The 27,612-nt window shown below is 36.8% G+C and overlaps 2 protein-coding genes across 3 annotated transcripts; both read left to right on the forward strand.

Annotated features, from left to right (window-relative positions):
• The first annotated feature begins 878 nt into the window (after positions 1-878).
• tmem248 (transmembrane protein 248) lies at positions 879-17,133 on the forward strand. Of its 2 annotated transcripts, none has more exons than XM_028030458.1 (7): positions 879-1,204; positions 3,504-3,662; positions 4,799-5,087; positions 8,018-8,168; positions 10,428-10,611; positions 11,775-11,956; positions 13,528-17,133. In XM_028030458.1, the coding sequence occupies exons 1-7, from the start codon at positions 1,202-1,204 to the stop codon at positions 13,583-13,585; spliced, it is 1,026 nt and encodes a 341-aa protein (XP_027886259.1). In that variant the 5' UTR covers positions 879-1,201; the 3' UTR covers positions 13,586-17,133. The 2 variants fall into 2 exon arrangements, with proteins under 2 accessions (XP_027886259.1, XP_027886261.1); XM_028030460.1 differs by having other exon boundaries at positions 11,775-11,918.
• A 5,378-nt stretch (positions 17,134-22,511) lies between these two features.
• LOC114152619 (uncharacterized) lies at positions 22,512-25,245 on the forward strand. The gene is made up of 7 exons (XM_028030555.1): positions 22,512-22,768; positions 23,040-23,124; positions 23,308-23,452; positions 23,573-23,766; positions 24,046-24,109; positions 24,208-24,335; positions 24,685-25,245. The coding sequence occupies exons 1-7, from the start codon at positions 22,722-22,724 to the stop codon at positions 24,988-24,990; spliced, it is 969 nt and encodes a 322-aa protein (XP_027886356.1). The 5' UTR covers positions 22,512-22,721; the 3' UTR covers positions 24,991-25,245.
• Positions 25,246-27,612: the final 2,367 nt, after the last annotated feature.

Genomic DNA, 27,612 nt, shown 5'->3' on the forward strand with positions numbered 1-27,612 from the left:
ACTGCTGTGTGTGACATAAGATGCTATGTATGTTAAAAATATGCTACGTATACAAAAAAAATTATCCCAAGATTATGCAACTGGAAAACCGCGCAGACAATGAGAGTCAGGGAGAGAACTAAAACATGCAGGATGCTGGCCCTCGAGGACCCACTTTGGGGACCCCTGCTAGACAAACAATGCTTGTCGGTTCAACAATTTTACTTTTGACCCTGAAATGTGTGGCAGAACTGACGCATACCGCCCTCTGCTGCAGCGGAGAAAATAATGGCTAAGGCTGAAACAGTAAACATTTAAGTAGAAACAAAAAACTGATCAGGCTGTGTGAGCAGTTTGATGGTTGTTTAAAATGTCAAAGTAATTAGTTTTTCTCCCTGCAGAGATTCTTAATCAGAACTTCAAATAACATTGCTTAGACAGAAAAAAAAACATTTAACTAAAATTACTTAAAACCTAAATTTACCAGGGTAATTTACAATATAAATACTACGCTTATATCGCAGCGCTTTTATGTTTTCCAAACATATTTTGTTTGGGTAAAAAAGTGATTATTATTGCGTTGCTTTCAAAGAGTCTCGGGAATCATAGATGGTAAAAAATAAAATTCACTTTAAATTTATCAAACGGTGCTACATAAAAGATACAAACTCAACAAAAACAGAAAAAGTCAAACTAAAAACACAGCACAAAAATACACAGCCGCCTGGGTATCCCGTTCCCGGTGACCTTAAGGTTTCCCACGGTAACTTAACGCAACCACAGCCCCCAGCCATTTGTAAACACGCTAAATGCGTTATCGCTACGTAAATTCCATACTCCACTCTGTCCTCCATAGTCAACCGTAAATTTTCGAGCGTACGTCGAGCGGGAATAACGAGACCGCGACGCTTCTCCCTACGCAAAGCGAGGACGCGCGGATCAGATGTCGGCAGGAAGATGTTGAGGTTGTTCCAAACCTAAAGATGAATATTTGTTTCTCTGATGAGTCGCGGAAATATTAAAGGCGAAGAATGGGAAGCAGTGTATGCGTTGTCTCGTATGCTGAAAGCTTGGAGCGCAGACTTTTTTTTCTCGGCGGTAAATTTAGAGGAGACTAGCTGCGTTGCAGCAACCTAGCTAGCGACATCGCAGCCCTTTTTGTGGCCCTCAGCGCTCCCTCCCAGCTACACCTAGCATCCCGTCGCTTGCACAACAAGGAAAAATGGTGAGTGGCGAGTTTTTTATCTAACTTTTATCACGTACGGCATTGCCTGGAGCCTAGTTTGATGCTTGTAGCAACGCCGATAGCTAGTTTAACCCGACAATTGTTTGACTAAACTAGCTAAACATGGTGCTTAATTAATATTTAAACCTGGGTAACAGTGTCATTTGTGTCTCAGCCAATAGATAAGGTCGTGTTCTCTTCTTATCTGTAACAGTAGACAGGCTAATAAATAATTTTTCGCATTTTACCTTGCTTTCTACATTCACATAATCCCTTGCGTTCACATTTGAATTAGTATTTACCCCAAAGGGAAATCTCATATCATCCAAGTATATTCAAAAAGTAGTTGTAGATGGTGATGCTGTAGCAGTCGGTCTTCCAACGAACCTGAAGAGGCCTCTGACTGATGGCTGTTGCTGTATTACAGTCTGGTGACCATCTGGTCTCTATTTCACAGAGAAATATTCAGGGTGACACAAGTTGTTTGTTGACAAGTACTGCTAATTCACCTCTTTTGCTTTTGTCACTCCTCTTTAAGGAGAAAATAATGTATTTCCTTATAATATACAATTAATAGAACATAAATGGTATTGTTGTCATGATAAATTCCAGTTAATGATGTTTAAAACTCCCAAACATGTTATTTTTTACTATTTTTTCCACTCTTTGTTCAATGAAAGCATCAATAAATATTAATACGTTTTAGAATCTGCATATTAAATATTAATACGTTTTAAAATCTGCATATTAAATCCAGTTACGATATGCAAATGAATTATATAAATCCCACTTCTTTATGTGACTGGTGTCCTAAAGAAGCACGGTACAAATTGGAATGTTTTACAAGAGCAGTGTTTGTGTTTGTGGGGCTGTTATTGCTGTAACACACAGCCACAGCCAAACAGTTGCCTAAATAAAAAAAATAAAAAAAGCAACAAACAGTTCTTATCACTTTAATATCTGCACTGAACAACTTGATTAATGCTCTGGTGAAATGACACACATCTATGAAAACAAATGGGTTAAGCTGGATTTCATTTAGTGGAATAAATGCATGTTGTCCATTGGCCTGTCACAACAACAAATTTTGCTGGATGATAAATTGTCCCAGACATTTTTGCAATAAATGGTCATTGTGACATATTGAGACAATTTCCAACTAATATAATAATAATGCCATATTAATACAAGTATTCCCACTCAAAGATCAATATAACGTACATTTCTAAAGAATATTTAACACTGGACCTGGGGAAACATTTCAAATATCCAAACTATAAAAACAACCAAAGCAGTAATTACAACAGATTATGAAGTCTCTGCAACTAAAATTGCATTTAAAAAGAATATTAACTTATTCAGCTTAGACAGCTTTGACTTCATAATTTTGCACTACTTTGGTTTGCTCTGTCACATAAAATCCCAATTAAATACGTTAAAGTTTGAGGTCATAGTTTGACAACATGTGGAAAATGTTCAAGAGGGTGTGAATACTTTGCAAAGCACTTTCCATGAATTATGGCTTCATTTAAAGGTTTTGTTCCTGACCTTTGCTCCGTCTGAACAGCTTTTCCAACCAGGCGTTGATAAATATGTGCAGCAGTGAATGGAGCTGCTGCTTTTGTTCTCTCCTGTGTTTGTGTATGCCACGCTTTGCTTCTCTGTTACCCTGGAGATACCAGTCCTGTCATCGTTATAGTGAAATATGAGCCACATATAAACCATGGGCATTAACTTGCATTTGTTGCTCAGGTCTGTAAATCAAATGCTGCTCCTTGTTTTAACTGGGGCAGTTTTAGAGCTAAATAATATAAGAATGCACTGATGCATTAATATTACTGCTAAGACTGATACCTGATATATTTAACTACATTATAATTTTTTTCATCCTTTTTAACACAGTGAAAAAAAAACACAAACAGCAAAAAGATGAAAATAAATATCAGTTGTTAGTATCTACCCAGTTTTACTTATCGGACCAATACAGATATGTTAAAAAATCACCGATATCGGCCAATGCCGACATTTATAGCAATAATATTGTGCATCTATTATATATATATACCTTCCTGGATTGAAATCTTCTGATTATTTCTGCAAATTTACAATGTTGTATTATGGCCGATGGAGAAAAGAAAAAGTGCAATTTTCTACCAAAAACTCTCAAATTCTCTAGAACAATTTACAGATTTCTGAGTTTCAAAAGTTTAAACTTTTCTAATTTTGAAACCTAGTCCAGTGAGCTCTAACTGGTCGACACCTTTTAATATGTTCGGTACGAAATGTCTCTCTTTTGCAGGTTTACCTGCTAAATCCCATAGAAAACCTCAGAGGCTACATCACTAACCGTCCACCTCTGGTCATTTTTATGATCAGTGTCAGTGCGGTGGCCATCGCCTTCCTGACCATTGGATATTTCTTCAAGATTAAGGAGATAAAGTCTCCAGAGCTCACAGAGGTACGACAAATCCACACCGTTCTTTAAAAAACAGTTTCCATTTAATCATCACAAATGTTTCTCTCCAAGTTGCTCATTTTAGGAGGATAATTAAAGTGAATGTATGAAACCTTCAGGGTCCGTACAGGTGCTTGAAATTGTTGAAAATACGTGAATTTCAGTTAGGTGGTGAGTTTTTCCAAGCTGTTCTTACAATGAGGTGTTTTCTAAGATTGGAAAGTGCTTGATCTTTTTATAAAGTCTTGCTTTATCTACAAACTGCACAGACTTATAACAAAGATTCATCTGACATTTAATTAAAAGCCTGAATTTGGAGAATAAGACAAACACATTTTTCTCTCTGTGAGGCTTAATCAGACTAACTTTTGTTGTTTTAGATCAGTTAGAATGACCAAAATTATTTCTATTTCCTAAAGGCAAGAAAATTTTGTGAGAACATTTTTAAAGTGATTTCTTTTGATGTAAATGTGTTTGTATATTGTGTTGAAGCATTTAATTCAATTAGGCAAGTAGTTTACCATAGAACCATTTGTTTGGATGGTTTCAGTGTAATGAGTATTTATTCCTAATATTGTCTTATATTTTACATTTTAAGCAGAATTATTTAAATTTCAGGGTTTTTTTGTTTTTTGCTAAATGAGTGTTTTGTTAGGTGTGCATGATGTGTCTGAGAGGCATTTCAAAACATAACATTTTATTTTAGTTTTTTTTCTCCCTGCTGCAGAATGTAAAGTACTATCACATGACATTATTAACAACAGTAATAAATAATGTCAAATAATCGTGAATTCAAACTGTTTGCTTAAGTTTATTTGTATTATTTTTATCTCCAAAGTGGACCTAGAAATGTTAGAAAACTTACTTTGAAATGCTTAAAGTGCTTGAATTTTTCAGTTTAATGGGAAAAAGTGGACGAACTCTGAACTTTGCCTCATTGACTTTGTAAAATGTGTAAAGCTGTAATTGCAGACCGCAGAAAATGAAAGCAAACTCTGATGTTGTGCTGTTCTGTGTTTGAACACCCTCAGCAGTTGCACTCATGAAGGATTTGCATCTCGGCGTAAGCAGGATGCAAATCTCAACAGCTCAGTGCAGAAAACATCAATTAGTTCAATAAGTTCAGTTTTGTGCCTCAGGACTGGAACACGTTCCTGTTGCGCTTCAACGACCTGGACTTCTGCGTGTCGGAGAACGAGACGATAAAGCACGGCCTGAACGAGTCGACCACCCCGGAGAGCCTGGTGGTGACCAGCGGCCAGGCCCGCTCCAGCACACAGCCCCCCCTGCTGTTAGAGGACTCGGGCCCCATCAACATCTCCGTCTCCATCACCCTCACGCTGGACCCCGTGCGGCCGTTCGGCGGCTACTCCCGCAACATCACCCACCTGTACGCCACAGTGCTGGGGCAGCAGGTCGGTCTGTCAGGTGGGTGTGCAGATAGATGGATGGAATTCATTTCTTCTGTCTGGGTTTGTCAGGTGACTTTATTTGGATACAGAGAGCCAGCAATAGCTGCGTTTTCATTGACCCCTGTAATTGTGCAGTTTGACATTTGGAAAATAAATTTGCTCAATGGAAATGGCAATTTAAAAAAATAAAATTTGAACTAGTATGAGATGGGGTTTTTTTGGGCTGTATCGAAATTAGTGTATTTTGCAAAACTGCAATGGAATCACTTTTTTTTTTTTTTCATCACGTGAGTCACGTGATCAACAACTAGACATTCACACTGGAGCAAACCACAAAGACGACGACAGGAAGGAGTAGAAAGATGATGGTGTGGAATGTTTTTAAATGTCTTATCGCGTTAACAAATGTGATTTTAATTTCATTTCTTCCATCCATCCATCCATCCATCCATCCAAAACACTGCAATTATGAAATTGTGTTTCTTTGACATTAGTGGAATATCAACATAGTTTTGTGCACATTTTGTACTTGCACTTTGTGCCACTGCAACATTGTGTAGTGGTGACACCATACTGTCTTTTTTTGGTCCATTTCCCAATAATAGGGAAGCGTCAAGCTACTTTTTTCGCTTGTGATATCGATATCAGAGGTTTAGAACCGGCCAATACGATCTGTATAGAAAAACTGCTGAATTGACTTAAAATATTTCTGTTTCTAAACACACACATAGATATACTGAATAACAAATTTGTTTGATAAATCTGCACCAGTACAACACACTCAAATGCACCAATTGCTTTACAAGCTTGGTCAAACAACTCGAGTTTAATTTGTTCAGTCAGTGCATACAAGTAGAACAACCAATGTTAAACAAACATCAGGTTGACTACCTTGCTCAAACATGTAAAAATAAACGGCAACAAACCTTCTTTCAAATGGTTGAGAAAGTGTAATTAGGAATTCTAAATATATTGTAAAATAAATAATAATAATGTAAAATGACGTCACTCGGAGCACAAAGCATAGAGTTAGAGTGTACAGATCTGCACTTACGGATTTGATGTCTCTTTTGTTTCTATTTCAGGATATTAATATCTGACTGATTCATCTCTAGTTGCCGCTGTAGATTTCTACTTTTACGGTCTTGAGAGTTTCTCAGGCAGCATATGTACGTCTTTATGGTCAGGAATCATACTGGTGCTTGAAAACCTTGAAAATGCTTGAATTTCAAGATTTGTAAAGTGCTTGATATTCAAAATTATAATAACACGCAGTCTAAATTTGGAAAACGATATTTACAGTTTAAACCAAATATTTTTTAAAAATGCCAACACATTTTTTTCACCATCTTAAGGTAGATCAGACTAAACTTTTTTTTGTCTTAGGTCAGTTAGAGTGTTTTCTATTTGCTAAATGCCAGAAACCTTGGCGATAATATTTTTTAGAAACTTTTTTGTGACTTTCTTGGACCAGTCAAATATATAGGGTGTGTGTGAAAGACATTTCAAAACATAAACATTTTATTTATTTATTTTTTTTCCTTGTCCCTGCTCTAGGATGTAGAATATTAGCACAAGATATTCATAAATCATATAATGTAATGAATTTAAACTTCATCTTTAGTTAATTTGTGTTATTTTTATCTACAAAGTGTGGCGCTGGAAAAGTTTCAAAGCTTACCTTGAAATTCCTTGAAAAGTTCTTGAATTTTACTGTGGGAAAAGCCTGGTGCGATACCTGAGTGAGTGTTTTCACAACTTGTTCATACTGGAAAGAAATGTTTTGTTTCTTAAGTTTTCTCTGTTCACAGCTTATCAGAGTAAAATACTTTTAACACTATTCCAAAGCAGACCTTTTTCCTCAGCCTGGTGTATGTAAACTTCCGGTTTAAACTGTAGATGAATGATTTGGCTTTGTCATCTAAAACTCTCGTTTTAGAACAGATAACCAAAGCAAATAGAAAGCCGTGCAAATATTTAGTGCCGGTGTGGATTTAATCTAACATCAACAGGATGAGCCTGCTCAGATGAAGGTGGTTTTCCTGGGAAAGGTCAACTTGCTCTTTCTTATCAAGTTTAAAACTGCTTTAAATGTCACGCACACTCACAGTCAAACACATTTTGCAAGCAGGTAGATAAAATATGCAGTGGGAAAGTGAAGGAATGTGGGAAAATGTAGCATCTGCAGGCAGAAACTTGAACATGGAGCTGAAACCCTCGAGGCGAAGCAGACTGCAGCGTTTCTGCTGCGGCTGCATCAAGCCGCAGTTTGAACGCAACTGTTACTTTCTGGCTTTGCTGTTCTTTTGTTTTTCTTGGGGGTGAGGGGATGTTATCTCACTGGAAAGGGAACCTCCACTCTTTTCTGGACAATTTTTCAAATTGTCATCCAGTTTTGGTCTTTATTTAGCTCCATCCATCTCGTCAGTCCACACAATGATACTGCCGCTACCATGCTTCCTGTGAGAACAGGTTGCTTTTTATAGATTTTGATGACTCTGTCTGGTGGGTTCCTGGATATTTATGATTCTGTTTATTCTCTAACAGATCTTCTGATTCATGAACTGTAACATAACTTAAAAAGCTTGGCAGGTTATCAAATTACTTCAGTCGCTGCTGTGGCATCCATCTAATTTTCCTTGCAATCCTCTGTCATGTCCTGTAGTCTACCTGATAATCTTCTTAAGTCCTTTTTCCATTGAATAAATCTTGCATAAGCCCACAAACCCAGTCTGTCTTTCATTATTAAGGAAGTAGTTTAATAATATTGTTGCTGAAGCTCTCAGATTTTCAAACTCCAGATTTTCCTGCTTTTAATGCCGCCGCATTAAAATCAGGTAAAACATTCCTCCTCCAAACTTTTATGCAGTTTATTGATTGAGTAGTCTCCTCAGATCCACATGTTGACATTTAAAGAACGCTCTGCTGTGGTGTCTGTGATTTCAGGCCGGGAAGCCCATGAAGAAATAAACATCACGTTCACTCTGCCCGTGTCCTGGAACTCGGACGACTGCGTGCTGCACGGCCACTGTGAGCAGGTGGTGTTCAGCACGTGCATGACCGTCACAGCAGCCAGCAATATCTTCCCAGTCACAGTGTGAGTTGGACGGTTTCCCGCAGTTTGCTCTTAGCCTCTCCTCTGTCTGCATATGTGTTGAAAAAAAAAAAGCTTGTATTTCCAGATTCTTTTCTATTAAATAAATCAGAAGTTAAATATCCTATCTACAAATGCCTACGTCACACCTTCCGTTTAAATGGACAGTGTTCTATAAAATCAACTTTATTGAGCTTTAAATCATTTTATTATCATTACTATGATTATCAAAAGCATACCTAGAGTGTTGCCTACTTTCATGCATCTTCGAGAAATCATTGAATCTCCATGGAACCACTCAGCTCTGCAAAACGCCTGGGTGGATCTAGCCCCGCCTTCGAGGTGCAACTCCTCCCCAGAACTGCAGTTTTCCAAACTTCCACTTCACAGAGCGCAATTCCCCCACAAAGCTCCTTCAGACTAGCCACCAGCATTTAGCAAACACCTGGTGGAACTGCATGCCACCTCAGCTCATTATACAAGCTACTTCTCAGTGTAATGCTGGTAAAAACGTTGTTAAAGGGTTAATAAAGGAGTCATCAAGACATGAAATCAAAGGTGGAGTTTCAGAAAGAGTAGGAGTTTTTAAAGAGACAGAGGCCCAATTTCAAGGTGTTAAATTACAAAGTAAAAATTTTTTTTTTTTTTTTTTTTACCCCTCCAGGGGGTCCTTTTGTGGGCTCTAGTGTTCCTTATATGACAGTGGGCTGACAGGAAGCGGGGAAGGAGAGGGGGGAAGACATGCGGCAAATGTCGTCGGGTCCGGGAGTCGAACCCGCGACGGCCGCATCGAGGACTGAAGGCCTCCAAATACGGGTCGCGCTAACCGCTACGCCACCACGGCACGCCCAGTAAAAATTATTTTAAGTCATATTTGATATATAGCATTTTCATAACAACTGAAGGTATCATTGTTACTTGACTGAATTAGCATTTTAGAATTTATCAGAAAAAAATTATTTAGGGGAAGCCAAAAGTGTTGAATGTTTTCAAAGTTAGCAAGAGCTAAAGCGCTAATCAAAGAATTAGCCTAGCTAACTATGGCTAAGTTGGATTACACGACACCAAACTCTGTAGAAGCTTTTATTTATTTTGACTTTCAATTCAAGTCAACTTACAGAATAAATTACTGAAATAAAAGGCAAATTTTTTTGTTTGTTTATTATTTTTCTTAAAGAAAAAAAGTGAGAAACTTAAAATTGGATTTGGTATTAAAACAAATCTGAGATTTTATTTTTAAGCCGATCATACTATGAGCAACAAGTCATTAGGTAGGGGACCTGAGATCCTCTTTAGAAACTAAATGATAAAAATGATCTCGTTGAGGCATATTCATGCTCTACCTGCAGGATTTACAGATTTTTTTAAAGGAAAATTAAAAAGCTCCACGAGTCTCTTCTCCTGTTATTTTATGGGTTTTTTGCCTCCATCCATCCCTGAGAGTAGGATAAAACCCCAGGGCTGCCGTTTCACTCTTTTACTCCCACATAACAGCTCCTAGGTGATTTACCAACAGCTTATGTAGTCGTGGTGTTTGATCTCGTCAACAATTCAACACCTGCAAATCCCTCTGTGCAGCTTTAATCCGTCCTTCTGCACAGCAAACAGTTACAGCTTTAGTTTGAATTGCGAGAGGGAAACTGTGTCAGACGCAGCATCAGATACACTGCTGTAAGTTTGTAGAAGCAAAAAAACCAAACGATTATAAATGAGTAAATAATAACAATAAAAAAATACAGAAGCATGCTCCAGGTTGTCAGAAAACCTCAGGGATGTGATGTAGCTTTCTGCAATTAAACAATAACTATAGAAACAAACAAAAATAAATAAACGTACAAAAGTATCGTGGTTTAGAGTTTATCCGATTTATTCTGATGTCAGGTGGTGTTTTATTATTTGAGTTGAATACTTAAAGTAAATTATTATTATTTTAGTTTCACTTTTTGTCATTTAAGAGAAACATATTTGTTAAAATCTGTTTATTGGCCCAGCTTCTCCTACCCTGCAAGATGCTTATTATCCACTGAATGAACTGCAGTATGAGAATAAGTATGCCTGGAATCTGCTCCTATAAAAATAATGTTATTAAAAAAAAGTGTGCATGAAATCTACTCAGACTTCCCAGTTTTTCCCACTTTCTCTTCCTTCAGCTCCTTTTTAAAACTTGATTCTTTGATGCCAAGTTAATATGTCATTGTGAAATAGTCGCTTCAAAAGTCAACAAATCACACGATTTTTTATGTTTTGTGTTTCCCTTTGCAGGCAGCCGCCGCACTGCGTCCCAGAGACGTACACCAACGCGACGTCCTGGTACAAGGTGTTCACCACGGTCCGTGACTCGGACACCAAGTACAGTCAGGACTACAACCCCTTCTGGTGTTACAAAGGAGCGATCGGCAAAGTGTATCATGCACTCAACCCCAAACTCACCGTCATTGTCCCAGATGTGAGTTCCAGGTTTCCATTTTCAAAGAAGCTCAAAAAGTATTGTTTTACCTTCTTGGAAGTTGACTATTAAAAAATATATATATATTGAAATCTCAAATGCCTTTTACTTCAGGAGTGACAGAAGAGGAAGGCTGGTTTGCCTCCTTAACATTTATTTAGTCTCTTGGAGAGGCAAATAAGCTTCTACCGAAGAAAGTCTACCAGACAGGGAGAGAGGTTTTTGATTACATCACATTTTTTTATTTCCTGACACCAGCTGACCTTGCACTATCAGCAGCAGTGTGAAAAAGCATGAAAGAAGTTGCTAAAATCACAGAAATTCACTGTAAAATCTCCCATCATTACTCATTTTTCTCTTGCTGCTCTGAAAGCCGAGAAAAGCACAGACTTTGGCAGCCAGGATTTATTAAACTTCACAGCTGTGTTCCTGGTGATCCTGCTGTCCTAGTCAGCAGTTCAAGCTTTTCCATTGTGTTCACTGGTCAATCAACTGGTTCATAATGAGTTTTATTGTGGAGTTACTATTTTTGTGTCTCTGATTTGAATTTTTAACAAGCCATATTCATTAGGAATATGGTCGGTAAATTGAATAATAACTCAGATTAAAAAATTTCAGATGTTTAAATATTTATTTAATTTTCTTTTGGAAATCAAATAAATATTTGATGCTAATTTTTGGAAATTACAGGATGGCTTTTTATAAGGTTGTACTGGGATATATTTACAAAATTTGGGAAAAAAACCCCACATAACCTCAGACAAACCTGAAATAGAAGATATAAATCTTTCAACTTCATCTCTTTGTCTCCATGTTAGAAGGTGAGCAGTTGATTGGTTAGAAGGATGAATAGATGATGGATGGATGCATGGTTGGTCGGTCGGTCGGTCTAACTTGTTTATCCTTGCAAGCAGCTGTGGTGACTCATTAGAACTTTATTTTTATTTGACCAGGAAAATCCCAATGGGATTGAAATGTCTTTTACATCAAGTCAGCATGCAGTATTATCAATATACTGTTTCCTAAAGGGGGCGCTAGTAAATATGTAGAGCTTTACCTTGTATCTATCTCCCTCAGAGGTAAGTTTTTGTAATTTGATCAGTGAGGGAATATTTGTAAACTCTCTGACCTTTAACCTGGTCGTTAAACTCTTTTCTCTCCAGGACGACCGCTCCCTCATCAACCTGCACCTGATGCACACTAGCTACTTCCTGTTTGTCATGGTCATCACTATGTTCTGCTATGCAGTCATAAAGGGACGGCCTGGCAAGGTGCGACAAACCAACCCTGACTTCTGTCCTGAGAAGGTACAACAGACACCAGCAGTGCTTTATGACCTCAACAGGTAGTTTCAGCCAAGCGTCAGCTGACCTCTGATTGGTCCTAAGACACAATCCAATTACACTGCTGCTTTTCTTCTCATTTCTTCAAACCTTCACGTGAAGCTGCTTATATTACCCACTTTCATCTGCTTTTAAAGGAGTTTGGGTGGAGATGTTGTCTGTAGCTTTGTTGGAATGTAATGAGGAAACTTCACTTATTAACTCCCAAAGAAAAGCTCTTCGTCTTTTTCTTCTTCAACACTTTGTAAGGTTGACACTTACAGCGAGATGAACCTTTGACCTTTACCACGTTTATCACTTTTGTTGTCAATGAGTCTCTTCTGGCTGGAAGTTATAAAAGTTTGTAGCAGAATAATGTCATTACAGATATAATCACTCTTTTTACATTTTCTCATTTCATTTCCTTGCTTTCCCCCCTCATTCATCCTTTTAAGTTCTTGTTTTCTTTTTCTCTTTCCTTTTTTCCATTTGTTTCTTTTTTTGCTTTTTCCCATTTTTTCTTTTGCCTTTTATTCAGTTTTTCATTTCTTTTGTCTTTCCTTTTTTCTTTTTTTAACAACTTTTCTTCATTTTTTTCTTTTTGATCTTTCCTTTTTATGTTAGCATCAGGTGAATTTTTAGATTTGTATTCCAGCTTAACATTGAATGTGTGTTGAATTTTTCATCTTTTAACTATTAAAGACTTTGACAACGGAATTGTTGGAGATGGATTATAAACTGCAACGCATGTCAAATATTTATTTCTACCTTGAAAGCAATAATGGTAGCCGTTCATGCTTTTTTAGCTGATTTAGTATTACGTAGAGTGCACTTAAGCTGCGCATTGCATCGCTGTAAACAGTGCAGTCTCATCCCCTTTATTTTTTAATATGTAGTTAAAATAAAATTGTCCCATTGACTTTTAAGAGCAATGCAGTGTACACCCTTGAATTTAGAGTTTGGCCATTTATTGTTTTATAGTCCGTTTTATTTCCTCCGAGTCTGTAGAGGTGATCCCGCCTTTAATGGTAAAATCTGAGAGTTTACGCTCTACAGCTCATAAAATACACAGCCTCAAAAAGCCTGGGATTAAGTCAGGCTTAACACTGAAGACCTTCAAAAGAAGATTAATTTCATTTTATTTGGTTAATTCACATGTTCTTCCATGACACAACAGTTCAGTTCACAAGAGCGGTAATGGTCAAAACATATTTCTCTGGTCTACTAAAAAAAAGAATAGAAAGGATTTCATAAGATGTGAGGTTTTTTTGTTAGTATTTTGAGTGTTGATCCTTTTTTATAGCTTCTGTTATTCTCTTGGACCTGTTTGAAATCGACTCTTGCATTTTTGGGAGGCACTCTAAATGTAAAAACACTGAAACTGGAAATACAAAATTTTGCCCACTGAAAAACTCTTTTCACCATGACTGTAAATTTATAAAAATCTAATTTCTCTCACATAATTCTCTTTTAATTTTATACTTTTCTAACACTGGACAAATCAGACTGAACTGAAAATCAAAGAAACCTCTCTGATTCGTGTTCTGTTGAAAGCTGAACTGACTTGCATTAATTTCTTGTTTTTTTTTGACAGGTGGCGCTGTCAGAGGGTTAAAAAGACGGCAGAGAGCTCTGCCAGAGGTTACCTGTAACATGGACTCAGAGACACAGAAGAATTTTTTTTTTTTAAATCTACATCCCAGTTGCCTAGTGATCCCTGGAAATACATGAAGGGGTACAAACGCTATGTGAATGCATTACTCTCGCAATGTTGGGGTTTCTCCAACCAAAGATATACAAGTGCCTGTATCTGTGGTGTAAATATTTGTTGGATCTCTTGACCATTCTGTGCAAAAGCTCTTTCTTGTTTATTTTTGTTTGGGATTTTTTAGCCCGCCTTCCCTCCATGTCCCCCATGTGCCATCCCTGGACCGCTAGATAAACATAGATGAAGGCCGGACTCAGTAACTTTACTGTGAATTTTCCCTGGAGCCGCTTTTAAACTGATCTTCAAAACTTGATGGGCCATTTGAAATGTAGTTGAGTTGTCGGAGGTCCTCTCAGCTCAAACAGCGAGGAGAATGAAAGAAGTCAGAAAAACAATTTAACTCCCTTATTTATTTTACACCCACAATCTTAAAGAAAATTGCATCCATTACCATATGGGAGGTATCCGATCAGTCCAATCATCTCTGCATAGTTTGGGTTGACAAACAGATTTCACCCGGAAAGCGTTTTTGCCTTATTTTTCTCCCTTGTCACCAATCTGGCTCCCATCTCGCCTCACTTTGTGTAGTTTTTAGCGGACATCTTCCCGGCTGCATCTGGAAACATAACGCAATAACATCTTGCCTTACCCGTGGTGGACCAGCTGAAATCAGATGAGACCTGACCCACCTTCATACCTTCACAGGCCAACGTTTATTTTGGTTGTTTCCTGCTGATTATTAGGCCTGCTGTTGCTAAATGACTTCCTGCTTTTCTTTTTGGCTTTGTTGTTCTATTTACAGCTCCAGTGTGTTGTGCATATAGTGACACTCAGTGGCCAAATTCAAAAATTGCAACAAAATGAACTCCCAGAAACTACGTATCAGCGAAAGAATAATAATTTTTACTTATTTCTTCATTTTTCTCTTACCCCAAAATGTCGCACACTGGAACTCGATATGTAAATCATCCATCGATTATCATATTTTTGATCCACCTGAAAGTGTAATTTCACACAATCTGCAGTTTTATTGCATATTTGGAGCACCTTCATAATTCTAGCACATTTTGTTTTATTTTCATCGACATCACATGTAATGTTTATTGAATTTGTCTCAAATTCAAGCTGGTCTGCATCTGTGTAAAAAATGATCATATTAACTTAGTAGCTAATGCTGTCAAAACGTAAATCCAGATTAAATCAACCTCTTGACAGCATCATTCAGAGGCAGTGGTACATTTATGTCGGGGACTATTTAAAAAAAAAAGAAAAAAAAAAGTTTGTCAGCACTTAACAGATGTATTTCTACATAAGTGTTGCTGACCATTTAATTGCAACTGCTTCACTGCATTAATACTACCACATATTTATCATTGGACACAAATCCGTTGGACAAAATGTGCAAAACCCCACAGCTGTGTGAATAAGTGTGAGTGGGTTTGGGATATTTGTAGATTAAAAAAGTGTCTGTAGTCTGACATTCTCTGAAATCTCCTTCATAGAGACTTTTTTTTTATAAACATATGGAAAAATGTTCTATCTTAGAGTTGGCCTCATCAGCTACTGTTATTCAGTATGATCCGGACCTTTATTGTCAGGACATTTGGGTTTTCTTATGTTGAGAAATGTACAAAAAAATCTAAACAAAATGTGACTTATTTAGAAATAGTGAACTGTGATTTTTTTTTTTTTAAGCAAAATTGTCTTATTGACTATATTGCGGTTTTGAGAGTAGTGAGAAACCCCAACCTTGGGCTATACTGGACTCTATTGGCATTTCAATGCCTAGAGTTTGACATCACATGCATTCTGGAATTTTATGAAAATTTCCAATTGAAACCGATTTCATGCTCACATCCACAATTTACACAGCAACACATAAACATTTTTCTTTATTTTCAAAAAATGTCTGTCATTGCTATAGGACTCGCTGTTTTTTGGTAAATACCCCAAGAGTGACGAGCGTACGTGCATTAAGCCTCATTTACTCCCACTATATTTCTATGGTGTTTGTTTTCCAATTGATTTCTTGAACTTGTCATATCTCCAACTTTAAACACAAAAGGGGTGTAAAAATTCACACGTAGCCACCAGAGGGTTCTCCTAGTGACTGTTCATGAATATGTGCAATATGGCTCATAGTTTAGGTGCGGTAATTGTTTATTTGGGGCTTAGATTTCTTTTTGGTAAGCTCTCCAGAGAAGATTAGGTTACCACGGCAACCGGTGACTCAGCAGTTCTTGTTTTTTTTTTTCTTTTCCTCGGCTTGCTCAGCTTATAAGTTTTGGGCATAAGATTCATTGGTTTCTTTCCAAATTTATTGCATTTGTTTTTTAATATTTTTTTTGTACAATAATAACACAAACTCTGTTAATTTAACTGTGTTATCATGATCTAACCTCCCAACAGTCTCTATGGAGGAGAAGCAGAGTTATAAGATCTACTGTGTGCCTGCTTGACATCTTATATGGTTTGGTTTCCCAGTCGTGGTTACCGGTAACTTTGACTTACCTCTGTACTATAATTTTGTTTCATATTTAATATACCTGTTGAATGTACTTTTTTATAAGCAGCATAATCTAAATCTGAGATGCAACAATTCCAAGTGAGTTTAAACTATGATATAATTAGTTTTTCTCTTTATTTCGTTTCAGTTTGAAAGGCTTTACTTGAATCCAGTTTTTGAGTGGTATTTACGTGACATTTACATGTTATAAAATGTATCTTTTTGTGGTAAATTTAATTTTGTGGTATCAGATGCTCTATTTTTTTTAATTTTTTTTTTGGTTTGTGTGTTGGTGAATGGTTGAAAACTGTTTTTGTTTTCTGAACAAAGTCTTCCTGATTCAGATGTATCACAATCTGTTAACTTTATCGTCTCATTTGCTTCCACTGTTGTTGCTTTGAAGTCTGGTAGCTCATTCTTGACAGGTGTGATGGATGGAAACTGGGTGTGTGGCTGATCGTTGTTGCCAAACTGTCATTATTATCATGTGTAGCCTGAATTTGCCTGCTTCTTATCCATGTTTGAGTGATTTTCTTTTTTGCTAGAATTGCCTCTGATTTACTGCAGATTGCCTTAACATTGTCCAGTTTTCCTTTTCTTTGCTTCACATATTGTAAATCACGCCGGCTTAAGAAACAAATCAAGTGTACACTTAAAGATTTTTGGGTTTTCAATGCAGTTTTACATGCTCCTTTTACGTTGTACCGTTTCAAAATGATGGTTGCTTTACAAAATAACCTTAAATGCAGTGCTGTCATTACACTCCCCTGTCCTCCCAACACGTTAGCAGCGCTTTTACGCAAGTATTAAGCCAATTCTGTGCCTTCTGCACTGTCCAGCTGCATCCTCTTCCCTGTACATACACTAGATAGGATCATAGGTTTCCATGTGGCTAAGGCGTCATTCAAACCCCGATTTCTCTTCAGTGGAACTGCTGTAAATGAATTCAAATTTAAATAAATAAATTGTCTCAAAACTTCCAACAACTTTGTCTCCCTGACTCTCCTTTAAACACTAGAATGGCTGGGTTTTCGATTTCTCCCTAGAATGGCTGAACAGGGCCAAAAGGCCCTGAGTCCACCCTGACGACTCTGATGGCTCAAATTAGCATTCTTCTTCAATTGTAAATGTGGCCGTTGACCGTCAGGCCAGAATGTAGGAATGTGAATAGTCCATGTTGGGGGTGGGTATCTATGATACCTACAACTCGTCATGAAGTGTTTTTGGAGAGATGTGACCTTTTGCAGCTGATCCATGATGTTGTGCTGCATTATCCAGGTCATTTTGCCAAATGTACATAGAGTTTGCAAAACATACAATCTGTTTCAAGAAATATGCAAAGGTTTTTCTAAAAGAAATTAGTAATGTTTTTCTTTGAAATAAAGCTAAGAGGGTATAACATGACAGTTTAGAAATAAACTAACCAAATTAATTGTGTTGATCCACCTCAAAAAAATCATGCAAAAAGTGTAAGCAAAAGAAATCTGGGAGACTTTGCACATGCAAATTTGCATGCAGCCTTTTGTGCTGTGGAGGATAAATAGGTGACTGCTTCACCTATTTAGTTCACAAGAACTAATGGCCTTTATTTCAGTCATAATCTTGCGGGGGGTGACCAAGGTTCCATCACCATGTGACAGCTGGTCAGCAAACCTGGCAAACATGATTGACATGGCAGCACTGAATGCACATGTGCTTTATCAGGCATGCATTGGGGTGCAGGAGAGACGGGTGGACTTCCTGGTTGAGCTTGCAAAAGAGTTCGGTAACTCTCATGTGAGTGAGAAGAAGGCACACAAGGAGAAACTGCTTCGGCAACAACCTTCCACACCCAGCTCAGGCAAAAGGGCGAAGTGTCAGGTCAACCATCGATGCAGGATGCGTGTCCTGAGGCCGAAACATCATCAGTGACCCCTCACACCCCCACCATGGACTGTTCTCCCTGCTGCCCTCTGGAAAGAGGTTCTGCAGCATCCGGTGCAGGTCCACCTGGTTCCGAAACAGCTTTTTCCCACTTGCCATCAGACTGCTGAACTCTTAACTGGACTGCACTCAAAAGCTGGTCTCCACTTTATACCTTGCACATGTACAGAGCTAAATAACTTCTATTTTACTGTCAGTCCTGCACTTTATATTTTATATTTAGATTTATATTCATATTTTATACTGTATTTTATTTTACTCACAACATTGGAACCTCAAACATTATCCTGAGCCGTATGCAACGAAATTTCGTTCTGTATACACCCTGTGCATTGAAAATGACAACAAAGTCAGTCTAAGTCGAAGTCGAAGTCTAAGGAACAATTGTGCAACTGTGAGATGCGTTGAGGCCATTACCAGGGTACTTCTAAGGTAATGGCCCTAGGTAATGGCCCTATTTACTGAACAAAAGGGCTTCAGTGCAACGGGCTTCAGGCCAGTTGGACTATCTCTAGCCTGAATAGGTATATGTCCAAATGGCCTAACTCCAGCCATTCTAGTTTAATCCAGTTACTTTGCCTCTGTCACGGTTTCTGTGGGAAAATTAATGAGCTGTCGGGATAAATGAAGTGAAAACCGATAAGTTAAATGTGGTGGAAATTTTATGTGCTGGAAGTTGGATGAGTTTTGAAATTAAAAGATAAGAATGAACTTTTTTTTTTTTTTTTACATATCAAAAGACTAAGCTGACAAGATTCTTGGAACCAAGCTTCCATAATTTTCATTTGATTAAAAATTATGAGTTTTCTGGAGGCCTGTGAAAAAGTATTAAACATTCCCCTCCTGATTTCTTCTCTTTGGTCATAAATGTTTCAGTTTATCAAATCAATTTTAAAATCATGCAAAGACATTGTCAGTAAATACAACCTACATCTGTTGAATGATGAAAAGCTAACCAAACCATCCCGGCACTATGTCAAATATTAAAAATTAAGTGCCTCTCTTGTTAAATCAAGAATTAACTGAGACTTGCCATTTTAATTCTCTAGAACTAAGGCATTACTAGCATAGAACCTGTCTGACACATAAAGTAGGCTCCAAGGGCTTAAAAAGAGGCCCGTTATTCTGCGATCTAAAGGAATTCAAGAACAGATGAGAAAAAAATAATGTTTCAAAAGTCACAAATTTTCAACTTTTTTTTTTTTCTTTTAAAAAATTTCTGTGATGAATCTCAAAATTTCTGGGTTTTTTTCCTAGCAAATTTTGGACTTTTGAAATGCAGACATTTCCATGTTCTTTCTAGATTAATCTGAGCATTTGACTTCAGATTAATATGAAAATGATTAACTGCGCAATTTGACATTTTCAAATTGAAATCTCTTCCTGGAAATTGAAAACAATTATAAGAAAAAAGAACTCGTTTTCTGATTAAAAGTTTTGGTGCTAGGCAAGGTGACATTTTTTTAATTGTTATTTCTCAAAACAGCAATGGAAACACTTTTTCGCGTAAGAAGAATCGCATGATCAAAACCCGGATGTTAGTACTGGCCCAAACCACGAAGAAGACGACGACAGGAAGTAGTTTGAGGATCATGGTGCAGCATGTTGAAAGAGTTATCGCGTAAACAACATATTCACGCGCGATTTTAATTGCGTTTCTTATTTAATGGTGTTAGCGGAATATTGACAAAGTTTTGCGCACGTTTCTAATGGAAACGCAGCTATTGGTTGACACACAGACGTCACAGTAGCCTTATGTTGAAGCCAACAGGTATGTGAGGCCAACATCATGCATTTTCTTGCACAAAAAAAACACGTAAGCTTAATTCCTGCCGAGGTAAAATGGGAGTAATTTCCGCAGATGGTTTACAGAGGACTCTGATGTTCATGCATCAGTAGGAGGACTTTAAGATGAATCAACAATCAAGTGAGACATTAAAAAGCTGTCGTCCTTAGTCATAGTCTATTTACTTCTAAGGAAGAGTGGTTTCTGAAACCCACTGGATATCATCAGCCCTTTAATGTTATTTTTAAATCGTCTTGGCTCAGACACCTGAATTGAAAGTCAGCAGTAATGGAGTGATTCAAATTCAGAAATCACACTCTGGAGGAGATTCGAATAATTCCCACAAAGATGAAAAGACACGTGCAAGAGTCTGAAAGCAGTGGTTACCTCATCTGTTGTTACATTTGGCTTCGAGTCCTTGAATTACCTGTCAAAAATATACCCTGTGTGAACAATTTAGAAAAAAACCACAAAGCTATGAAGCTCATATATTTACTGTCAACACATTCTCACTCCCGACTGGTCATATATTGACGGGTTGGGACGATTTCTGACCATGCGTCAACTATTGACGCCGTCAATTAAAGAAAAAAGTTATCAGTTGGTTACCTTACTTGAAGCTTACTGCCTTTGTGAAAATAATTTTTTTACAAAGGCAGGATAATTATTTTTAAAAAGGATAATTATTGTCTAAACATATTTAGACTTAACTAGTTTTATGGGTGAGATGCATGTTTCTATTTTTAACAGCAGAGGGCAGCAGTAGGTTACAAGAATAGAGGTGAGATGTAATCACAACACAATAAAAAGCAGGATTTTTTTTTTGTCCGTTTCTATACCATGTCAGTTTGGGGATTTTCATTTAATCTAAGCGTGGAGACTATTTTCTATTTACACATGTAGGTAGCAAAATCCATCAGTCTTTGTTCTTTTAGAGCTAGATGTTTGGAAAATGGATTCCCCTTTAATTACACCCTCTATTCATACACAGTAAAAAATGCTGGGTTATTTTCATAACCCAACTTCTGGGTAAGAGATGCTGGGTCATATGTTGGGTTACTTTGACCCAATATTGGTTCAAAAGTAGTGACCCAGCGGTTGGGTTGACTTTTTTTTTTGTTTTAATGAACTCCACTTAACTGATTCTGTTAGGTTTCAGGTTCAGTTGACTCAACACTTTACCCAATTGGTTGGGTCAAATACAGATCATATAAAAATCCATTGCCCTCTTCACAAACCTCCATTTTCAACTGGACTGTGACCTGATCAGACAACACTGGATTTCTCAATTCAAATAAAACATGGTAAGTTACAATATCATGGCATAATATTTTTTAAAGTTTATAGGGTTATTGTATTCTTCATATATTACAGATCTTTTAAATTAAATTTATGTAACTTTAATTTAATTATTTGATTTAACCTATCATCTTCGTTGATAGTGTAATGTTTTTGAAATAATTAATTTAATTCAAAGATAATTTATCCAATTTGGTTTAAAAAAAAAGGTGAGGGTGTGGGAGGGAGAGATAGCGCTTTGCCCCCCCCCCCCCTGGTTTTCGCGGGCCTCGTTCACTAGCGCGCGCAAAAGGTGGTAGCTTAGCTAGAATGCTAATAACGGATCTATAGCGACAAGGAGGGACTGGAGGCTTTGCAGTAGCGGTGTCCGAAGCGATACAGGCTATACAGGTATTCTTAGTAATATATCAGTAATATAACTGTTAAATGCCATTTTCATTAAGCCTTTTATTTCTTACTGAACACACTATGCTATGCTATTATACGGTTAACCTGGGTGAAACCGATTGAGGCAGTGGAGAAGAAAAAAAAAGTATGCACCAGCAATGGCAGAGGAGGGGAAGCTAAAGTTGGATGCTTTCTGTCAAATAAAAGTAACTTTTACAGATTTCTAGTGAAGATTTAACTATGTAACAATAAAATATCTGCTCGATTTATTGAAATATCTCTTAATTTAAAAGTGCTCCGACATGTTTGGAGTCGTCCCCACCGGTGTTCTGTCAGATCAGCAACTCTGCGATGGCATGTGCTTAACACAAACTGACGGCTATATGTATCTGTCATTACCATATGATTTTATGTAAGCAGCAACATCATCATGACGCAGAAATTAGATAATGCGCACGTATGTTATTCTGGCCATTATTAGCCACCAAGGTGGAATTAAAAACATACAGTTATTAGTGAAAACAGCTGGATTAACGTTTGGGTTTACACAGATCTGCTTCATGTTGTCAGGTATCAGGTTGCGCTGGTGAAAACAAGACTGAACAGTGTGATCTCTCCTGGTGTCCCAAAAAGTGATGTTTTACATTTGTTCAGGGTTATTAGCTGCTAAACATATAGTCAATGTCCTACTATTTTTTCTTATTTGCTGTGAAATATTTGGTGATTGTCCTAAATAAAATATTTTTGCACACATTGTACAGGTTATTTTCCACATAGGAAAAAAATGACTCAAATTGTATCACTTTTTTCCCTGAAAGATCTGAAAGATGGATGAGTTTGTAAAACAGAAGCTGACTGAATGGAAACTTTCTGACCTAATCCCTGCTTTTGAAGGTAGGTTAAGTATATACATGTGTGTGTGTGTGTGTGTGTGTGTACTTAAAAGCATGCATTGGCAACATATTGACATCCATTCTTACTAATTAAAATTAAAAATGACACATCTCATCTTTTCTTAAATTTCTAAGAATATTAAACTGCAGCTAAATAACAGCTATTTTATTTTTCACTATTTATCTGTAGAACATCCGTGAGATCCTCAGTGCCTCCCCTGAAGGTAGACCTGTGGTTATCAGTCTTGATGGAAATCAGCATATATCCATTCGTGAAAGACGGTGCATGGTCAGAACACTTGTGTCACACCTGATGGATCAATATGGAGAAAAGTGAGTATTTCTTGTAAAAACTGGATCAATTAGGTTGTTTTTGTGACATTTTGCTCTTGGTGAGAACATTAACGGCATTGTGCAGTGCTCACCTAAGTAAAATTTCTCCAGTTAGAAGTCTTAAAGTATGTGTTGGGCTAATAAAAACAGAATTTTTTGGAAATTGTTAGTGTTTTAAGGTTTCTGCTCTATGTTTTCATCTTACAATAACTAATTAAAATAAAATATTTTACTTGCCTGTCTTACTGAATGTAATTTTTTTTGTTTCCAGCCCATCTTCAGACACTAAAGCAATTCTGGCATCTTCGATTGTGGACCAGTTTCCATGTTTAAGAGACAGCCATGGCACAGGATATGTAAGTTTTCACACTTCAGAGAACTAGCACACAAGTACTTCAACAACTTGCACAATGGTTAGCATTAAATATCATTGTAACTATGGTGTTTGAGCTTTGAGTTGTAGGTTTAATAAAAATTTGGACATTAAAACAGAAAGGCTAACATTTAACTTTTATATTTCTTTTGTTAAAAATGTTCAGGATGCCTGGTTTACCCGCGGAAGACAACACAGGCCAGCAACTGGCTTTCTGGAGGAGCGTTTCCGTAATGTAAGGAAAAGGCATCAACCAAGGAAGAAGATGCTTTCAGCCCCAGAAGCTCCACCAAAAAGATCAAGTTTGCCTGGTACTAGCACGTAGACTTTTTCCAAGCCCTATTGTTTTGAGCAGCAATCTAAGCTCTTATTGCTGTGAATTACCTCACATTTTTTTTCTTTTAATTCCTGTAATATTTTTTTCCCCACAGAACCAACCATCAGTGCTGAGCGTGCCATCCAGATGACAGAATGGCTAAAAAATAACTTCTGGCCCGCAGACCAGGTTGTCCAATACATGCGGGAAACTGCAGTATATCGCGCAGGATGGATCCGCTCAAGTGGGACAATCCCAATGCAGCAGATTTTTGCAGAGTTCCCACGTTTGTTGGACACACCAGGGATGGTGAGGTTATACCTCATATTGAGATCAGTTAAATGTTAAACAATAAACTGCAATACCATGTGAAAATGTACAATTACAATCAAACTCAAAATGTCAAACTACCCAGAACATACATTTGTAGCACGCATGAAAGGTTGAATGTAATAGTTCATTTCACTTTTACATTTGATTTGTATTTTTTTCTTTTCTGATTGTTAGATTTTGCAGGACTTTGCCGTTTTATATCCACAGTCTTGTGGATAACTGACAGAGAACTGGAACACCTTGTTCTCATCAAAGGTCATTCGCATGGGGAAGAAGGAGGAGAGCGGTCTTCTGCCTGAGATTGAGTTGCTTCCACAAGGTATTGAAGCTCAAAAGGAACATTTTCTGAACTAATTTTTTTCTCCTGTGGCTCTTTTTTGATTGTGTAGCATTTTAATCTGAGTTTTTCTTTGACAGACAAACAAGGTGACGTGGCACTGCAGCTGCTGCCAAAACTCCTCCCTGCTGTTCCCTACAGAGTTGGGCGAAAGGTGGTCAGACCCAGCAACCTAGAAGTCCAGCAAGCCTTCATTGATGTCCAGCCAGTAAGTCTATCTTCATGTCAGAATGAGTTCTTTGCTGTTTAAATGTAGTTGAAACCAGAAGTTTAAAACAAATATGCTTTTTTTCCCTCACTGTTCTCCCTGTCATTAATCTGGAATTTACCAAGTCCTAATTGACGTGAAATAAGAATTTTAATGTCATATAACACGAGACAGCGTTGACCAAAAATATGTCTTTTTATATAGTATATGTAAACTTCAAATGCAAGGGTCTTTTGATAATGTATCAAACAAAAATCACATAAGAATTAGTCAAAAATTATTAGTGGGGAATGTTCCTCCTTACCTTTAAATGACTAATGGCTTCCTTTCTGCTTTTTCCACACACCAGATTGGGACAAATATGGTGGAATATCTTGGAAGTACAGCAACAGAGCATCCACGTGTTCTCATGATTGGGGACAGATATTGTTGTTCCCAAGCATTTGTCGTCATAAATGGAACTGCTTTGGAATATCCATCTCTTTTGGGGGCCGTTGACGGCTGTTTCAAATCATTCTTCGTTTTTGATGTGAGTTATCCGAAGTCGTGTATCCAGACTTGGGATTTTCTCCAAACTGTGATATATGAAATCCCAGGAAACGAGTCACCCCCGATAAAATTAATGAGGGCACAGTTGGAGGCCATGGAAGAATAAATGCAATTCTTCAATAACCCTTAAATAAGTTTTAAATGTTCTGATTGAAAAACCTTCTTTGTTACTATGTTATTATTTTTTTTTTACATTTCCTTCAAACTCTTTTGATGAAAATATTTTGTTGTGTACACCAATAAAGTAAAAAAGGGTGCAGATTTAATCAATTGTTTATATGTAACTTTTACATGTCTGTATTAAAAATTTCATGTATGTTGGAATGTATAACATTTGCAAATAAAAGTTCTTTTGAGCTAATCTGAATGTTTTTAGTTAAATTTTTATAGTGCATTTTAAAGTAGAAAAGGAAAAAAAAATTAAAAATAAAAATATGGTGGTAAAATGACCCTTTTAATGGGTAATAAATTTCAACCCAATATTGAGTCATTTTAACTTTGGGCAGTGGTCAATTTAACCCAAGCTTTAGGTTGCAGCTATGACCCAATGTGCTGGGTCAAACCCTCAACCCAACCCAGTTGAGTTAAAACAACCCAGCGTTGGGTCGGTCCATATATGACCCAGCGCTGGGTTACGTATTGGGTTATTTTTAACCCAGCAGTTTTTACTGTGTATGTTAAAAAAAATTAATAATGTTATTGATTTGTTTATGGCATCAGTATTGAATTCATGTTTTGGTTCTTGGAGAAGAGTAACCTCATTCTAAAAGGTTAAGTTTTAATTTATCTTAACGGAAATCAGACAAACTTCAGAGTTGAATTTCAGATGCTGTTGTGAACAAAAAATGATTGAAAAGGTCTCCCTCATTGCTTCTCTTATTTAGACAGGCTGGATGGTGGCCAGGGCTGTACTGTTTTTCTCAGAATGCTTGATTAGAGACCATAAATCCCTGAAATTACATGCTTTTTCTGAGAGAGACTGTCTCTTGGGTTATTAGCACTCAGTAGTATAAACAATAACTTTGCTAGGGTTTGTGTAAAAATCAAGGCAACTAAGCAGGAGTTATACTCAGTGAAGGCACAGAGTTAGCTACTAAATAAGATATTACATTAACTTTTTTTTAAAAGATCTTACTAAAAATATATGAAAGGGGAGGAACTGTTCTCAGTTCTAACTTAGTTAGCAAAGGTGACATAGTTCAGTTGAACCTTATTTGCATGTAGACTATGGAGCTAAATTGGGGCCATAAAGTTTGTAAAAAAAAAAGGTTTTTGGAACTGAAACAATATGATTTAAAACAAAAAAAAATTAAACTTGAACTCAACAGAAAAGTTATTTGAAACACAAAATAATTTTGAAACTTTAAATTTATTTGGAGCTGAAAACACATTTTTAAACTGAAAAATAAAAAATTACTTGTATCTGAAAAAACTGCAGATTTTTTTGTTAACAAAATGTAGAAACTGAAAAAAGGTGACACCGATGAATAATGTTGAAATGTAAGAGAATAATTTGAAATTGAAAAAATAATTTGAAACTGAAAATTATTTTCTTCAAGCTGAAAAACAGAAGAAATGAAACTGAAAAAAATGTAGCTGAAAATATTTCTTGGAAATAAAAAACAAAAATAGAAACTGAAAAATAATGTTGAAATGTAAGAAAAAAAGTATTTGAAACAAAAACAAATTTTGCAACTAAAAATGAATTATTTGAAGCTGAAAAGTGTTTTGAGCTGAAAAAATTGGAACTGAACAAAATGCTGGAACTTAAAACAATTATTTGAAATTAAAGCATTTGAAACTGAAAAACTTAAATATTTTTTAAACTGAAAAACAAAAAAAAACAATCTGAAAACTAGTTTTGAACTTTATTTAAGTTTAAAGCTTTTTTTCAGTTTTCCTTTTTTTTTGTTTTACAAACTTTACGGCTGGAGGTTTTGAAAACTGCCACGGTGTGTTTACTGAATCTGTCTAATAAAATAATAAAAGAGAACACATGATCTCATAAAGTTAAGGTTTTGGCTCACGACTTCATTTAAAGAAAATAATTGCACACAGAAACTACTGGTGGCGTTATATTGTTTTTCTTCCACATATAGACAATATGACATTTGTAGTGATAATCCGTTCTCTCTGAACTGCAACCACGGATCATTGTGTATTTCTTTGCCTTGCGCTTTAACGTTTCTGGACGGAATCAACTGGATGCATGCCGCCACTTTTCTTTGCTTGGTGTCTTATTTTATGCAATCATTGCTTACTTTAAAAATAAAATGACAGATAGTACATTTCACATATCCTGTGCACATATTACATGCTTATCCACTGATAAACGTAATATTTCCTCTAATCAAATAACATTGTCGTTTTGGCTGGCAGGAAAGCTTTAGGAGGTCCTCTGCTGAAACCAGCTTGTCTCTCATTGTTTGCACTACATTGTTTGCACTACATACTTGTGTTGAGTATAAATGCTTACCTGAAGTAATTTAATTTAGAAGCTAATTATTTTTTTTAATAAATAAAAAAAGAAGTAATTTAACCTAGTAGCCTTTTGTTTCTCTGACGTCAGTGTCTGCTGTTGTTCGTTCACTTATGCACTTCAACTCCGAGCCATCAGCATCCAGAATGAAATTGCTATTGCGCATCATTTCCTCCTGAAAAACAGTGTCACCGTGCTGTTTGCATTTTCAGCAACACGCAGTGCAATTCAGTGAGCAAATCATCTCTT

The sequence above is a fragment of the Xiphophorus couchianus genome, chromosome 11, assembly GCF_001444195.1.
Source record: "Xiphophorus couchianus chromosome 11, X_couchianus-1.0, whole genome shotgun sequence".
Taxonomy (NCBI): Eukaryota; Metazoa; Chordata; class Actinopteri; order Cyprinodontiformes; family Poeciliidae; genus Xiphophorus; species Xiphophorus couchianus.